Source organism: Coregonus clupeaformis, unplaced genomic scaffold, assembly GCF_020615455.1.
Source record: "Coregonus clupeaformis isolate EN_2021a unplaced genomic scaffold, ASM2061545v1 scaf1296, whole genome shotgun sequence".
In the NCBI taxonomy this organism is placed as follows: domain Eukaryota; kingdom Metazoa; phylum Chordata; class Actinopteri; order Salmoniformes; family Salmonidae; genus Coregonus; species Coregonus clupeaformis.
The window spans coordinates 70,810-89,258 of NW_025534750.1; the positions used below are offsets into that span (position 1 = coordinate 70,810).

Sequence of the window (18,449 nt, forward strand, 5' to 3'; positions counted from 1 at the left end):
TACTCCAGGACCTGTCAGCTGGAATACGCCGAAAGCGCCGAGAGTTTGACGAGGTGAAGAAATGCTCCATTGACCGAGGCATCTTTAGGGGATTCAAATACCCAAACGAGCTCAGGATTCTTCACCAAGGAGCCCTGCGACACTTCAAAACTCCCGAAGAGGCAAAACGTTTTTGAAAGACAACCCCGGTCAATGAGAAATGGACCATTGACTAAATGCGATTAATGCGATTACTGTTATTACTAAAGGAGGTAAGACAACATATAGCCGATATCCAAAGACCCACCGCCCTGCTAAATTTCATTATAGCCGTCCAATCTATATTTATGTTCCTTTAGCTGAGAGGGATAGGCCCCATATTATAACTTAGGCCTACTGTATGTAGGCTGGGCTATTGATTTTATTTTCTCCCTTTCTTAATGTGGTCTGGACGGGGCTACGTTGTCAGTTACTCAATGCGGGCGGAGAGGATGAGGCATTTCTTTGGTGGGGAGGGGGAGACGTTGTGCGTTGCTAACTGTTCCCCGGTCTTTTTTTTTGTTGGAACACAGAATTGTGACTGAGCGGGGAGGTAATAGATCCAACGGGATATGTCGAGTTGTTTGGGAACTCGGCTGGGGTGTTCAGAGATTGTTATTTTATGTAAACCATTTATTTTCCTTTTATGTGAACGCAGCTGTAACTACGATCCACCTTTACCCAGAGATGACTTGCACTAAAGTTCGATTACTGTTCGATGACGATGACTAGTACCTTAAATCTATTGACATGGAACTGCCACGGTCTAGGCCATGCAATAAAACGGGAAAAAGATACTATGTGCTCTAAAAAAGGAAAAAGCAGACATCGCGCTATTGCAAGAGACACACCTCTGTGATGCTGAACATGCCAAACTCCGCAGAGCTTGGGTGGGACAGGTGTATTTCTCATCTTTCAAATCCAACAGTAGAGGTACAGCAATACTTATCCATAAGAATGTTCCATTCATAATTGACAAAAACATATCTGATCCGGAGGGGAGATTTATCTTGATAACTGGGTCACTGTATGGGCAACCAATTACTATCTTAAACATATACGCCCCTAACACAGATACTCCTGCTTTTATGTCGAAAATGATAACTCTGTTCAATGAGCATTGTGTTTCCTTTGGAGTGTTGGCCGGAGATTTTAATTGTACCCTGAACCCAACCCTAGACAAATCATCTCAAATCACCACCACAAATCCTAGATCTGCAAAGATGTTGAACTCTCTTACTAAAGAGATGGGACTGATAGATATCTGGAGAGAGACTAATAGCTCAGCTATGGACTATACATACTACTCTAATGTCCATAACACCTACTCCCGTATAGATTACATTTTTATCCCAAAGAGTTTCATAAATTCAGCCACGTGTACAATCGGACCCATAGCGCTTTCGGATCACGCCTTTGTCCACCTCCGCTTTGACCTCTGCAAAAACATCCCGAGATCAAAGAGCTGGAAATTCAACACCTCCATGCTATCAAACGAAGCATTCCATACATTGGTAACTACATGGATAGACAACTACACACAAGACAACAAAGATTCTCCTGTTTCTCCGGCCACAATGTGGGACGCTGCTAAAGCCACACTAAGAGGTCATCTAATTGCATATGCTTCCTCTAAGAAAAAAGCAATGGAAGCACACAGGCTAGATCTGGAGAGGGAGCTGGAACGCTGTGAAAAAGTACATAAACAATCCCCAGACAGCACCTCCTGGAGTCAACTTAAAGCAGCCAAAGCCAAACTGAATTTGGACTATACTCGGGAGATTAAAAAAAAGTTTTCTTTACTAAACAGAAATACCATGAGTATAGCAATAGGCCTAATAGATTGCTTGCTTATCAATTAAAAAAAAGAGCAGTCAGAGCGTACAATTATGGCTATCCGAACAGCAGAGGATGAGGTCACATATGATCCAAAAAAAGATCAATTTAACTTTTCATGATTTTTACTGCAAACTATATACCTCTGAGAGAAAACACACGGAGGCAGAACTCCACTCCTTCCTAGAGGGAATCTCGCTACCTAAACTATCAGAGACCGACCAAGAAGATCTCAACTCCCCCTTCACTCCTGAGGAGATCCTGGAGGCAATTACCTCCATGCCACCTAACAAGTCCCCAGGCCCAGATGGATTCCCCAGAGAGTTCTACAAAGCTTTTTGGCCCCAGCTTAGCCCTATTTTCATGCCAATGCTGGAGGATTTTTGCAAAAACTGAGTTCTCCCAGACTCAATGCACACACCTCGCATTACAGTGTTGCTCAAAAAAGACAAGGATCCCCTATCCTGCTCCTCCTTCCGGCCCATAAGCTTGTTGGATTTCGACTACAAAATAATCACCAAATTGCTCGCCAAAAGACTAAACACTCTTCTTCCCAAAATAATAAAAGCGGACCAGACGGGATTTATTAGAGACAGATACTCTTCTGATAACATTCGCCGTCTTTTTGATATTATTGATCAAGTAAACGCACAGAAGACCCCTGTCCTGCTGGCTTCACTGGATGCTGAGAAGGCGTTCGACAGGATGGAGTGGAGCTTTCTGTTGTCAGTCTTAGAGAAGTTCAACATGGGCCCAAACTTTATTAAATGGATCAAATCACTATACTCTCATCCAAATGCCATGGTGACTACTAACGGACTGAACTCTGACAGATTCCCTTTGGGACGGGGCACAAGACAAGGGTGCTCGCTGTCCCCCCTGCTCTACTTGTTGGGGCGGAGCCTCTGGCAGAGTTGATAAGGAGCAATCCAAGTATTATGGGTGTTCCTGCAGGCGGCCTGCAGCACAAGATTTCGCTTTACGCGGATGATGTCTTGCTCTACATATCCAACCCTGAGAAATCCCTTCCTCCCATCTTAGATACAATTGCTCAGTATGGCACGTTTTCAGGTTATAAGATTAATTTTAACAAATCCACTGTCTGCCCTCTCAATATTATACTCACCAGTTCTATGAAGACACTATGCCCATTCCAATGGAAGACACAGGGGTTTCAATACCTTGGGATATTCATAACACCAGATCTGAATAGGCTTTTCAAAGAGAATTATCTTCCACTCCTGGATCAAATCAAGAACAACCTCCAAACCTGGATCTCCCTCCCAATTAGCTTAGTAGGAAGAATTAATGTAATCCGTATGAACATCCTCCCTAGACTGAACTATTTATTTCAGATGCTCCCATGCTATCTCCCAGCTTCCTTTTTCAAAACAATTAACCAAAACATCACCAAATTTATATGGGGCAATAAAAAACCTAGGATCAAGCTTTCCACTCTATCGAAACCTGAATCTAAGGGTGGTCTTGCCCTTCCCTCCCTTCAATTGTACTACTGGTCTGCCCAAATCCGCAACATGCTAACATGGATCACAAACAGACAAGAGTCAACGTGGAGCCAGATAGAAGCCCAATCTTGTGGTTCATTGCCACTAAGCTCAACTATATTCATTGATAACTTTAGTGAAGTGGGCAACATAGCCAAAACATTTGTGATTTACAGTACCCTACGAGCGTGGAGGGACTGTAAGAAATACTTGGGCATCTCCTCCCAAATATGTTCTCACTCGCCTATAGTAGGCAACCCAGACTTGCCAAAAGCCCTGAGAGATGCCAACTTTAATCTTTGGCATACTCTAGGAATCAGGACCTTTTCAGACCTATTTCATCAGAAGACCACTACACTGAAATCCTTTCAAGAGCTCTGCAATGAATTCAATGTGCCAAGATCCCATTTTTTAAAAATATCTACAAATTAGACATGTCATCTCCTCATTTACTTCCAAGAGGAGGTTTAGAACTCAGTTGAATGAAGTTGAAACCCTTCTTGTCACAGCACAATCCATTAAAGGCAAAATATCCTATATCTATAGACTCCTTTCTGAGAAAGGAGGATCCTCCTTTACTCCTTTGAAAATAATATGGGAAAAGGACCTTGGTCTGACTATCAGTGATGAGTTATGGGCGGAGGTTTGCGACAGGGTATACTGCTCCTCTACTAATGTAAAAATGAAAGAATCTAATTACAAATTTTTGTACAAATTTTATTACACTCCCCTGAGACTCCATAAAATGAAAACAGACATTTCTCCTAATTGTAATAGATGTACCTCTGAAAGTGGAACCTATATGCATGTATTTTGGAGCTGCAGAGAGATTGCCAGATTTTGGCAATCTATACATACTGCTGCACAGAAAATACTAGATGTACAGTTTGATATGACCCCGTGTCTCTATCTTCTTAATGCCCAGCAGGACTTTGTTCTTGATCCTGACAGAGAGAATTTGCTCATGACCATTACATACTTTGCTAAGAAATGTATTATTCTATTGTGGGCCTCTAATACTTCTCCTACATTTAAAATGTGGATTGACCAGATTGTTGACTTTCTCCCTCTTGAAAAGCTCACTTATGACCTCCACAAGAGACAGCCCAAGTTTGATAGACTCTGGTCTCCACTACTCAACTATATTTCAAATTGGACAGAGTGAATGGGGGAATCAGGGAGATGGGCAGATGCGTGTTGTGTAAGGTGCTGTAAAACCTAAAAACTAATTATTGGCTCGTCATCTCAGCTAAGGCTGGAAATAGCTAATAAGAACCTTGATAGTGCTGCTGCAAGTTCTATAATTTAAATGTTGTTATAATTATTATTTGTGTGTGTATGTATGTATGTATGTATGTATGTATGTATGTATGTATGTATGTATGTATATGTATGTATGTATATATATATATATATATATACATATATAAAACAATTTTTTATTATTATTATTATTATTTATTTTTTTTATTCACATCTGTGAATGTGGAATGTGTTTGGTTGGTTGATTGAAAACTTAATAAAACTTTAAATTGAAAAAAAAAAAGTAGGCTTCTTAATTCCAATCCTCATTCAGAATAAATAATTGGTAACAATATAAAGATATTGAAGCACATTTGGTTACTATGCTAGTAGTTGTTGGGGTTTCCATAGTTGAATCCATTACTTCCTGTTGTGGCTCTTTCAGCCCTTGTGCTTCCTGTCCCCCAGTCATTTCTGATGCACTTCTACCACTTTATTAAGGATACTCAATGTATTATAGGCCTATCATGCAAACATTTAATGCACACAAACACTTCTTACTCATTACATTTGTACAAATACAAAACTTTCAATCAATCATTCACTGGTGTGTCATCACTATAATTTCCATTCCGACATTACATGTATCCATCAGTGCCATTCTATATTGTTGAAGTACAGTCCTAGGTCATTGTTCATACCATACAGTGATGGGAAAAAAGTATTTGATCCCCTGCTGATTTTGTACGTTTGCCAACTGACAAAGAAATGATCAGTCTATAATTTTAATGGTAGGTTTATTAGAACAGTGAGAGACAGAATAACAACAAAAGAATCCAGAAAAACGCATGTCAAAAATGTTATAAATTGATTTGCATTTTAATGAGGGAAATAAGTATTTGACTCCCTCTCAATCAGAAAGATTTCTGGCTCCCAGGTGTCTTTTATACAGGTAACGAGCTGAGATTAGGAGCACACTCTTAAAGGCAGTGCTCCTAATCTCAGTTTGTTACCTGTATAAAAGACACCTGTCCACAGAAGCAATCAATCAATCAGATTCCAAACTCTCCACCATGGCCAAGACCAAAGAGCTCTCCAAGGATGTCAGGGACAAGATTGTAGACCTACACAAGGCTGGAATGGGCTACAAGACCATCGCCAAGCAGCTTGGTGAGAAGGTGACAACAGTTGGTGCGATTATTCACAAATGGAAGAAACACAAAAGAACTGTCAATCTCCCTCGGCCTGGGGCTCCATGCAAGATCTCACCTCGTGAAGTTGCAATGATCATGAGAACGGTGAGGAATCAGCCCAGAACTACACGGGAGGATCTTGTCAATGATCTCAAGGCAGCTGGGACCATAGTCACCAAGAAAACAATTGGTAACACACTACGCTGTGAAGGACTGAAATCCTGCAGCGCCCGCAAGGTCCCCCTGCTCAAGAAAGCACATATACAGGGCCGTCTGAAGTTTGCCAATGAACATCTGAATGATTCAGAGGAGAACTGGGTGAAAGTGTTGTGGTCAGATGAGACCAAAATCGAGCTCTTTGGCATCAACTCAACTCGCCGTGTTTGGAGGAGGAGGAATGCTGCCTATGACCCCAAGAACACCATCCCCACCGTCAAACATGGAGGTGGAAACATTATGCTTTGGGGGTGTTTTTCTGCTAAGGGGACAGGACAACTTCACCGCATCAAAGGGACGATGGACGGGGCCATGTACCGTCAAATCTTGGGTGAGAACCTCCTTCCCTCAGCCAGGGCATTGAAAATGTGTGGTGGATGGGTATTCCAGCATGACAATGACCCAAAACACACGGCCAAGGCAACAAAGGAGTGGCTCAAGAAAAAGCACATTAAGGTCCTGGAGTGGCCTAGCCAGTCTCCAGACCTTAATCCCATAGAAAATCTGTGGAGGGAGCTGAAGGTTCGAGTTGCCAAACGTCATGCTCGAAATCTTAATGACTAGGAGAAGATCTGCAAAGAGGAGTGGGACAAAATCCCTCCTGAGATGTGTGCAAACCTGGTGGCCAACTACAAGAAATGTCTGACCTCTGTGATTGCCAACAAGGGTTTTGCCACCAAGTACTAAGTCATGTTTTGCAGAGGGGTCAAATACTTATTTCCCTCATTAAAATGCAAATAAATTTATAACATTTTTGACATGCGTTTTTCTGGATTTTTTTGTTGTTATTCTGTCTCTCACTGTTCAAATAAACCTACCATTAAAATTATAGACTGATCATGTCTTTGTCAGTGGGCAAACGTACAAAATCAGCAGGGGATCAAAGACTTTTTTCCCTCACTGTATGTAGGTCATATGAACTTCATCCTCAACGATTCAGATGATTTTGGAGCTGTATAGGACTGAGGCCAACACGTCTCTCCCGGTCTCCCCCAACACGTCTCTCCCGGTCTCCCCCAACACGTCTCTCCCGGTCTCCCCCAACACGTCTCCCCCAACACGTCTCTCCCGGTCTCCCCCAACACGTCTCTCCCGGTCTTCCCCAACCAGCTCTCCGGACTTCCGAAGACAAGGTCTCATGCACCCTCCCATATAGCGTTCTTGTCTTCCTCCACAACCACCGCTCTGAGACCCAGGGCTGTTGCCTCACGGATTTGGTTGTCCGTCCACCATAGCCTTTAGCGGGGACACGACTGTCAATTTGAGGCTTTTTTCCTACCCTCTTGAAGATTAAAACTAGCTAGCTAACTGGTAAAGGAGTCTTTTCCCCAAAGCTCGTTGGCAAGACCGCCAATACATCCTCCCCTCGCACAAAGGCTTGAAATGCTTCAAGTTGCTCCTATTTGAATGAAATCCCAAAATTGGTCATTGCTATGTGGCAGAGTCGTCTCTATATCCTTTTCCTCTACAGTTTGCTAGCTAGTCTAGCTAACTTTAGCTTGGCTGGTTTACCTCTAGTGGGGGCGTAGCAAATTAACGAGGAAGCATGTGGGGTGTTCCGCATGCAAATAGCATGCATATGATAACTATTGAGGAAAACGCAGACCAGTGAGTCACAGCTGTGTAGTCACGTGTGTTGCTGTGTAGTCACGTGGGTCGCCATGTGTGGAGTCACTGTAGTCATGTGGGTCACGATGTGTGGAATCACGTGGGTCGCTGTGTGTATGGAGTAACAAGGGTTGCCATGTGTGCAGTCACGTGGGCCGCTGTTTAGTCTAGTCAAGTGTGTCGCCGTGTGTGGAGTCCCGTGGGTTGCTGTTTAGTCAGGTGGGCAGCCGTGTGTAGTCACTGTAGTCACGCGGGTCGCTGTGTGTGGTGTCACGCGGGTCGCTGTGTGGAGTCACGTGGGTTGCTGTTTAGTCACTGTAGTCACGTGAGTTGCTGTGTGGAGTCACGTTGGTCGCCGTGTATGGAGTCACTGTAGTCGTGTGGGTCGCTGTGTAGTCACGTGGGCCGCCGCGCACGGAGTGCCATGTGTGGAGTCACGTGGGTCGCTGTGTGTAGTCATGTGGGTCGCTGTGTGTAGTCATGTGGGTCGCTGTGTGTAGTCACTAGTCACGTGGGTCGCCGTGTGTAGTCTCTAGTCACGTGGGTCGCCGTGTGTGTAGTCACTAGTCACGTGGGTCACCATGTGTAGTCACTAGTCATGTGGGTCGCCGTGTGTGTAGTCACTAGTCACGTGGGTCGCCCTGTGTGTAGTCACTAGTCACGTGGGTCGCCCTGTGTGTAGTCACTAGTCATGTGGGTCGCCGTGTGTGTAGTCACTAGTCACGTGGGTCGCCCTGTGTGTAGTCACTAGTCACGTGGGTCGCCGTGTAGTGACTAGTCACGTGGGTCGTCGTGTGTGTAGTCACTAGTCATGTGGGTCGCCGTGTGTGTAGTCACTAGTCACGTGGGTTGTGACTAGTCACGTGGGTCGCCGTGTGTGTAGCCACTAGTCACGTGGGTCGCCGTGTGTAGTGACTAGTCACGTGGTTCGTCGCGTGTGTTGTGACTAGTCACGTGGGTCGCCCTGTGTGTAGTCACTAGTCATGTGGGTCGCCGTGTGTAGTCACTAGTCACGTGGGTCGCCGTGTGTAGTGACTAGTCACGTGGGTCGCCGCGTGTGTAGTCACTAGTCACATGGGTCGCCGTGTGTAGTGACTAGTCACGTGGGTCGTCGCGTGTGTTGTGACTAGTCACGTGGGTCGCCCTGTGTGTAGTCACTAGTCACGTGGGTCGCCCTGTGTGTAGTCACTAGTCACGTGGGTCGCCCTGTGTGTAGTCACTAGTCACGTGGGTCACCGTGTGTAGTGACTAGTCACGTGGGTCGTCGTGTGTGTAGTCACTAGTCACGTGGGTCGCCGTGTGTGTAGTCACTAGTCACATGGGTTGTGACTAGTCACGTGGGTCGCCGTGTGTGTAGTCACTAGTCACGTGGGTCGCCGTGTGTAGTGACTAGTCACGTGGGTCGTCGCGTGTGTTGTGACTAGTCACGTGGGTCGCCCTGTGTGTAGTGACTAGTCATGTGGGTCGTTGTGTGTGTAGTCACTAGTCACGTGGGTCGCCGTGTGTGTAGTCACTAGTCACGTGGGTTGTGACTAGTCACGTGGGTCGCTGTGTGTGTAGTCACTAGTCACGTGGGTCGCCGTGTGTGGTGACTAGTCACGTGGGTCGTCGCTTGTGTTGTGACTAGTCACGTGGGTCGCCCTGTGTGTAGTGACTAGTCATGTGGGTCGTCGCGTGTGTTGTGACTAGTCATGTGGGTCGCCCTGTGTGTAGTCACTAGTCACGTGGGTCGCCGTGTGTAGTCACTAGTCACGTGGGTCACCGTGTGTGTAGTCACTAGTCACGTGGGTTGCCGTGTGTAGTGACTAGTCACGTGGGTCACCGTGTGTGTAGTCACTAGTCACGTGGGTCACTGTGTGTAGTGACTAGTCACGTGGGTCGTCGTGTGTGTAGTCACTAGTCATGTGGGTCGCCGTGTGTGTAGTCACTAGTCACGTGGGTTGTGACTAGTCACGTGGGTCGCCGTGTGTGTAGCCACTAGTCACGTGGGTCGCCGTGTGTAGTGACTAGTCACGTGGTTCGTCGCGTGTGTTGTGACTAGTCACGTGGGTCGCCCTGTGTGTAGTCACTAGTCACGTGGGTCGCCGTGTGTAGTCACTAGTCACGTGGGTCGCCGTGTGTAGTGACTAGTCACGTGGGTCGTCGCGTGTGTAGTCACTAGTCACATGGGTCGCCGTGTGTAGTGACTAGTCACGTGGGTCGTCGCGTGTGTTGTGACTAGTCACGTGGGTCGTCGCGTGTGTTGTGACTAGTCACGTGGGTCGCCCTGTGTGTAGTCACTAGTCACGTGGGTCGCCCTGTGTGTAGTCACTAGTCACGTGGGTCACCGTGTGTAGTCACTAGTCACGTGGGTCACCGTGTGTGTAGTCACTAGTCACGTGGGTTGCCCTGTGTGTAGTGACTAGTCACTTGGGTCGTCGTGTGTGTAGGCACTAGTCACGTGGGTCGCCGTGTGTGTAGTCACTAGTCACGTGGGTTGTGGTAGTCATGTGGGTCGCCGTGTGTAGTGACTAGTCACGTGGGTCGCCGTGTGTGTAGTCACTAGTCACGTGGGTCGCCGTGTGTGTAGTCACTAGTCACGTGGGTCGCTGTGTGTAGTGACCAGTCACGTGGGTCGTCGCGTGTGTTGTGACTAGTCACATGGGTCGCTGTGTGTGTAGTCACTAGTCACGTGAGTCGCCGTGTGTAGTGACTAGTCACGTGGGTCGCCGTGTTTGTAGTCACTAGTCACGTGGGTCGCCGTGTGTGTAGTCACGTGGGTCGCCGTGTGTGTAGTCACTAGTCACGTGGGTCGCCGTGTGTGTAGTCACTAGTCACGTGGGTCGCCGTGTGTGTAGTCACTAGTCACGTGGGTCGCCGTGTGTGTAGTCACGTGGGTTGCCGTGTGTGTAGTCACGTGGGTTGCCGTGTGTGTAGTGACTAGTCACGTGGGTCGCCGTGTGTGTAGTCACTAGTCACGTGGGTTGTGACTAGTCACGTGGGTCGCCGTGTGTGTAGTCACTAGTCACGTGGGTCGCCGTGTGTAGTGACTAGTCACGTGGGTCGTTGCGTGTGTTGTGACTAGTCACATGGATCGCCCTGTGTGTAGTGACTAGTCACGTGGGTCGTCGTGTGTGTAGTCACTAGTCACGTGGGTCGCCATGTGTGTAGTCACTAGTCACGTGGGTTGTGACTAGTCACGTGGGTCGCTGTGTGTGTAGTCACTAGTCACGTGGGTCGCCTTGTGTGTAGTCACTAGTCACGTGGGTCGCCGTGTGTGTAGTCACGTGGGTCGCCGTGTGTGTAGTCACTAGTCACGTGGGTCGCCGTGTGTAGTGACTAGTCACGTGGGTCGCCGTGTGTGTAGTCACTAGTCACGTGGGTCGCTGTGTGTGTAGTCACTAGTCACGTGTGTGTAGTCACTAGTCACGTGGGTCGCCGTGTGTGTAGTCACGTGGGTTGCCGTGTGTGTAGTCACTAGTCACGTGGGTCGCCGTGTGTGTAGTCACTAGTCACGTGGGTCGCCGTGTGTGTAGTCACTAGTCACGTGGGTCGCCGTGTGTGTAGTCACGTGGGTTGCCGTGTGTGTAGTCACTAGTCACGTGGGTCGCCGTGTGTGTAGTCACGTGGGTTGCCGTGTGTGTAGTCACTAGTCACGTGGGTCGCCGTGTGTGTAGTCACTAGTCACGTGGGTCGCCGTGTGTGTAGTCACGTGGGTTGCCGTGTGTGTAGTCACTAGTCACGTGGGTCGCCGTGTGTGTAGTCACTAGTCACGTGGGTTGCCGTGTGTGTAGTCACTAGTCACGTGGGTCGCCGTGTGTGTAGTCACTAGTCACGTGGGTCGCCGTGTGTGTAGTCACGTGGGTCGCCGTGTGTGTAGTCACGTGGGTCGCCGTGTGTGTAGTGACCCTAGTACCCTAACCCTAACTCTAGTACTGTGAATCTTGTCGGGTCAAAACTCATTTCTTTAGTAGAACCATATTCTGTTAACTGCACTATGCCTCTCCCTATAGACAGTCTTTCTATAACTGAACCATACAGTTAGATGCAGTAGGAGTAGATTCTGTTTACTGAACTGTCTCTCTCCCTACAGAAGGTCCATATGGTATCTTTGCGGGCCGGGATGCATCGAGGGGTCTGGCCACATTCTGTTTGGAGAAAGATGCCCTGAGGGAGGAGTACGATGACCTGTCAGACCTCAACGCTGTTCAGATGGAGTCAGTCAGAGAGTGGGAGATGCAGTTCATGGGTAAGATATGAAATATATATGTAGGATATGAATGATATGTAGAATATGAAATATATACTGAACAAAAATATAAATGCAACATGCAACAATTTCAATGATTTCATATAAGGAAATCAGTCAATTAAAATAAATAAATTAGGCCCTAATCTATGGGATGTCACATGACTGGGCAGGTCGCAGCCATGGGTGGGCCTGGCTCCCCAGTGGGTGGGCCTATGCACTCCCAGTCAATCAGAATGAGTTTTTCCGCACAAAAAGGCTTTATTATAGACAGAAATACTCCTCAGTTTCATCAGCTGTCCAGGTGGCTGGTCTCAGATGATCCCGCAGGTGAAGAAGCCGGATGTGGAGGTCTTGGGCTGGCGTGGTAACACGTGGTCTGCGGTTGTGTGGCCGGTTGGACGTACTGCCAAATTCTCTAAAACGACGTTGGAGGTGACTTATGGTTGAGCAATTAACATTCAATTATCTGGCAACAGCTCTGGTGGACATTCCTGCAGTCAGCATGTCAATTGCATGCTCCCTCAACTTGAGACATCTGTGGCATTGTGTTGTGTGACAAAACCGCACATTTTCGAGGCCTTTTATTGTCCCCAGCACAAGGTGCACCTGTGTAATGATCATGCTGTTTAATCAGCTTCTTGATATGCCACACCTGTCAGGTAGATGGATTATCTTGGCAAAGGAGAAATGCTCACTAACATGGAAGTAAACACATTTGTGAACAAAATATGAGCAAAATAGGCTTTTTGTGCGTCTGGGACATTTCTGAGATCTTTTACTTCAGCTCATGAAACATGGGACCAACACTTTACAAGTTTATATTTTTGTTCAGTATATATTTTAGGATGTGAAATATATATGTAGGATATGAAATATATATGTTAGGGTATGGAATATATACACTATACAGTGCATTCGGAAAGTATTCAGACCCCTTGACATTTTTAACATTTTGTTACAGCCTTATTTTAAAATGGATTAGATTAACTTTTTTCCTCATCAATCTACACACTATACCCCATAATGACAAGGCTGTAACGTAACAAAATGTGGAAAAAGTCAAGTGGTCTGAATACTTTCCGAATGCACTGTATGTAGGATATAAAGATATATGTTAGGATATAAAGATATATGTTAGGATATAAAGATATATGTATGGATATAAAGAGATATGTTTGGATATAAATATATATGTTTGGATATAAAGAGATATGTTTGGATATAAAGAGATATGTTTGGATATAAAGAGATATGTTAGGATATAAAGAGATATGTTAGGATATAAAGATATATGTTAGGATATAAAGATATATGTTAGGATATAAAGATATATGTATGGATATAAAGATATATGTTTGGATATAAAGAGATATGTTTGGATATAAAGATATATGTTTGGATATAAAGAGATATGTTTGGATATAAAGAGATATGTAGGATATGTTTGGATATAAAGATATATGTTTGGATATAAAGATATATGTTTGGATATAAAGATATATGTTTGGATATGTATGGATATAAAGAGATATGTTTGGATATAAAGAGATATGTTTGGATATAATGATATATGTTGGATATAATGATATATGTAGGTTATGTATGATATAAAGATGTAGGTATATGTGGTCCTCTGTAGCTCAATTGGTAGAGCATGGTGCTTGTAACGCCAGGGTAGTGGGTTCGATCCCCGGGACCACCCATACGTAAAAATGTATGCACACATGACTGTAAGTCGCTTTGGATAAAAGCGTCTGCTAAATGGCATATTATTATATTATTATGTAGGATATGTATGGTTATTTACATTTACATTTTAGTCATTTAGCAGACGCTCTTATCCAGAGCGACTTACAGTTAGTGAGTGCATACATTTTCATACTGGCTCCCCGTGGGAATCGAACCCACAACCCTGGCATTGCAAGCGCCATGCTCTACCAACTGAGCTACAGGTGACTATAAAGATATATGTAGGATATGTTTGGATATAAAGTAGTCCCGTGTAGCTCAGTTGGTAGAGCATGGTGCTTGCAACGCCAGGGTTGTGGGTTCGATTCCCACGGGGGGCCAGTATGAAAAAATGTATGCACTCACTAACTGTAAGTGGCTCTGGATAAGAGCGTCTGCTAAATGACTACAATATAAATGTAATAAAGACATGTGTAGGATATGTATGGGTATATTGATGCCCCTTGAAGATAAGGATTTAGAGTGCAGTTTGATTTGACCCCTGTGATCTCTCATTACAGAAAAATATGATTATGTTGGTCGGCTGTTAAAGCCCGGGGATGAGCCGTCAGAATACACGGATGAGGAGGACATCAAGGACCATCTGAAACATGACTGAACTTTGCCCTGTTCGGTTCTGTTCACACCACCAACCAAAGCCAGGACCCAAACAGCTGACAGCGCCCACCTGTCCCTCCCCAGCCCTCTGCCCTCCCCCCTCCCCAGCCCTCTGCCCTCCCCCCTCCCCAGCCCTCTGCCCTCCCCCCTCCCCAGCCCTCTGCCCTCCACCCCGCCCCACCCTGCCCTCCGCCCCACCCCACCCAGCCCTCTCCCCCCCCACCCAGCCCTCTTCCCTCCCCCCCCACCCAGCCCTCTTCCCTCCCCCCACCCAGCCCTCTTCCCTCCCAGCCCTCTTCCCTCCCTCCCCAGCCCTCCTCCCTCCCTCCCTCCGCCCCACCCCACCCCGCCCTCCGCCCCACCCCGCCTCCGCCCCACCCCCCGCCCTCCGCCCCACCCCCCCGCCCCACCCCCGCCTCCGCCCCACCCCCCGCCCCACCCCCACCCCCCCGCCCCCACCCCCGCCCCACCCCCCCGCCCCCGCCCCACCCCCCCGCCTCCGCCCCACCCCCCGCCCTCTGCCCCACCCCCGCCCTCTGCCCCACCCCCGCCCTCTGCCCCACCCCCCGCCCTCTGCCCCACCCCCCAGCCCTCTGCCCTACCCCCCCCAGCCCTCTGCCCTACCCCCCCAGCCCTCTGCCCTACCCCCCCCCAGCCCTCTGCCCTCCCCCAGCCCTCTGCCCCGCCCCCACCCAGCCCTCCGCCCCACCCCACCCAGCCCTCTTCCCTCCCTCCCCAGCCCTCTTCCCTCCCTCCCCAGCCCTCCTCCCTCCGCTGCCCTTCCCAACTCTCCTCCCTCCCTGACCATTCATCCTCCTCTGATTGGATGGCCCAGTGGGCGGGCTTTGGACTGACTCCTCCCCTCCACCATACAGATCACTACCAACAGAAACCAATGATGACAGACTTTCAGGGGGATTTGAATGACATTAACTTGTCTGGGTTTTGTGCTGATAGTATATTTGAAAAAGAAACAAAACATTTGCTAGAGTTTTCCTTGTGATGTCACTGTTCTCTTCATGTGAAGTGTAGTGGTTGTCAAGCTGAGAGGAGGTTGTGCTAGTCAGAGAAGACTGGGTGGAAAGGAGAGCTTTCCCTCCCCTCACACCTCAACTGCTTTAGCATTCGTTTGAAGCTTATCAATCAATTAATCGATTGCCTGTGGGACTTTTGTTGAAGAGAAAAAGATTTGTTTCACTTTATTTCCCCAATTGAAAAGGCAGTGCCTAACCAAAGGCAATGGGAGGGGAGTGGTATGTTTCTGTTTCCTGTGTTGGTGTACTCTACTAGGTTCTCTTTGTCAACATGTCATTCAGTTTGTGGGGTTCCATGTCATTCAGTTTGTGGGGTTCCATGTCATTCAGTTTGTGGGGTTCATGTGAATATATGTGTGTGTGGGGGGGGGGGGGGTCCTTGCCACAACATATTTAGAATCACTCAGATTGATTGGGAATACAAAGGGAAGGTCAGCTGACAGACAGTTCTAATCAATCAACCATTTCCAATCCACACTACTGGATGTCTGTACAATCCCCTGGACATGAAATGGTCAAAGTATTAATTGTGCCTTATTTTGTTTTATACTACTAAAATCCTGACCAGTCCAAAAAAAATAAAGGGGAGATTTGTAAAACTATTGTACCCATGTTGTTTAGTTCTTTATCTTGGAGGTGTTCGAAAGAGCAGTCTGCTTTAGAGGCATGCTCTGGTCTGAGAGAGACTCCCCAAATCACAGACTGGCAGAGAGACTCCCCACATCACAACCTTGTGTGTGTGTATATATATATATAGACCTCCGTGTTACTGCCATATTTATGTAGTTAATGATGAACTCCATATATTTCTGTGTTGTATTGGCCAAAAGCCCCAAGTTTGTTTTTTAGTTATTTTTAAACGTGGGTGAATTTCGAAAGGAATGTTGAAAGTGCTGTGGGGTGAGATCGGGGAATGTTCAAATTTGGGAGAGAAGTCGCTTATCTTGTAAATATATCTATCATTTTATTAAAGCATGTGCAACAATGGTGAACTATGCTGAATTCCTGTCATGTCATGTATCTAATGTTGGGTATGTGTCTGCAGAGAGGGACCGAGGCAAGGGATTATTCATGCATAATAAACTGATTTGGTTAATAATTCATGTCTGAGTTATGTCATTTCAAACATAAATGTTTGGGTTATATAAATCATTGTCTAAGACAAATGTAGGATGTTACCATACCTAGTCAAATACCATATCTACTTTACAGAAGAAAAACAAGGTGAAATTCAAAAGGAATCTGATACTACGATGAACAGAAATATAAACGCAACATACAAAAATGTCAACTATTTTACTGAGTTAAAGGAAATCCGTCAATTGAAATAAATTCGTTAGACCCTAATCTATGGATTTCACATGACTGGGAATACAGATCTGCATCTGTTGGTCACAAATACCTTTAAAAAAAGGTAGGGGCGTGGATCAGAAAACCAGTCAGTATCTGGTGTGACCACCATTTGCCTCATGCAGCACGACACCTCTCCTTCACATAGAGTTGATCAGGCTGTGAATGGGGCCTGTGCAACCCAGTCTTTCAGCACAAACTCATGGTGCATCGAACTCCAATGCCACGCCCCTTCTGAATCTCAGCTCAATGCTCTCGGAGTTCGTGCTATTAGTACAAATAAACATAACTGCTTATTTGGACGTAGCTAGCTATTTTACAGTGAAAGCAAAGTAAGTTATCGGATAAGAAATGACCAATAATCTAGTATTTTCTGTATTTCGGCATAATTCTAGACTATTATTTTACTAAGTTCTGTATATTGTGTTATCATCTCGTTGGTTCCCTGAAGCGTCTAGGGGTTCCCTGAAGCGTCTAGGGGTTCCCTGAAGCGTCTAGGGGTTCCCTGAAGCGTCTAGGGGTTCCCTGAAGCGTGTATCTATTACTGTAGGCCTTTTAGCTGTTTATAAATCTACTCGCTGTTGTTATCATTTATGTAAAAAGACAATATCAATCGTATAAAAAGCGAATTATTTATTTATTTCAGAGTCATGACAGTTTGCTGTCAGTGACGGACTGTGAAACTCAATATCCCATGATTCCGTAGTACCGGAACTGATCGTGTTGTCATTTGTAGAATAATTAATCAGCTTAATTATGTTTAATTCCACACCAAACTTAAGAAAAAACTATTACTCTGCATCTGTTACTCTGCATCTATTACTCTGCATCTATTACTCTGCATCTATTACTCTGCATCTATTACTCTGCATCTGTTACTCTGCATATAATACTCTGCATCTGTTACTCTGCATCTGTTACTCTGCATATAATACTCTGCATCTATTACTCTGCATCTATTACTCTGCATCTATTAGCATCTATTACTCTGCATTTATTACTCTGCATATATTACTCTGCATCTGTTACTCTGCATATATTACTCTGCATCTGTTACTCTGCATCTATTACTCTGCATATATTACTCTGCATCTGTTACTCTGTATATATTACTCTGCATCTGTTACTCTGCATATATTACTCTGCATCTATTACTCTGCATCTATTACTCTGCATCTATTACTCTGTATCTATTAGCATCTATTACTCTGCATATATTACTCTGTATCTATTAGCATATATTACTCTGCATATATTACTCTGCATCTGTTACTCTGCATCTATTACTCTGCATCTGTTACTCTGCATATATTACTCTGCATATATTACTCTGTATCTATTACTCTGCATCTATTACTCTGCATCTATTACTCTGCACCTATTACTCTGCATCTATTACTCTGTATCTATTACGTATCTATTACTCTGCATATATTACTCTGTATCTATTAGCATATATTACTCTGTATATGTTACTCTGCATTTGTTACTCTGCATCTATTACTCTGTATCTATTACTCTGCATATATTACTCTGCATATATTACTCTGTATCTATTACTCTGTATCTATTACTCTGTATCTATTACTCTGCATCTGTTACTTTGCATCTGTTACTCTGCATATATTACTCTGCATCTATTAGCATCTATTACTCTGCATCTATTAGCATCTATTACTCTGCATATATTACTCTGCATATATTACTCTGCATCTATTACTCTGCATCTATTACTCTGCATCTATTACTCTGCATTTGTTACTCTGCATCTATTACTCTGCATCTATTAGCATCTATTACTCTGCATTTGTTACTCTGCATCTATTACTCTGCATCTATTACTCTGCATCTATTACTCTGCATCTATTAC

General features: G+C 45.5%; 1 protein-coding gene across 1 annotated transcript in view; it reads left to right on the plus strand.

Moving 5' to 3' along the window:
- Positions 1-14,318, plus strand: part of LOC121555325 (membrane-associated progesterone receptor component 2-like) — a 38,438-nt gene extending 24,120 nt beyond the window's left edge. Inside the window, exons 2-3 of the mRNA XM_041869151.1 lie at positions 11,691-11,846; positions 14,099-14,318. Coding sequence (XP_041725085.1) covers positions 11,691-11,846; positions 14,099-14,196 — 254 coding nt within the window. The 3' untranslated portion in view covers positions 14,197-14,318. The remainder of the gene's footprint in view (positions 1-11,690; positions 11,847-14,098) is intronic.
- Positions 14,319-18,449: the final 4,131 nt, after the last annotated feature.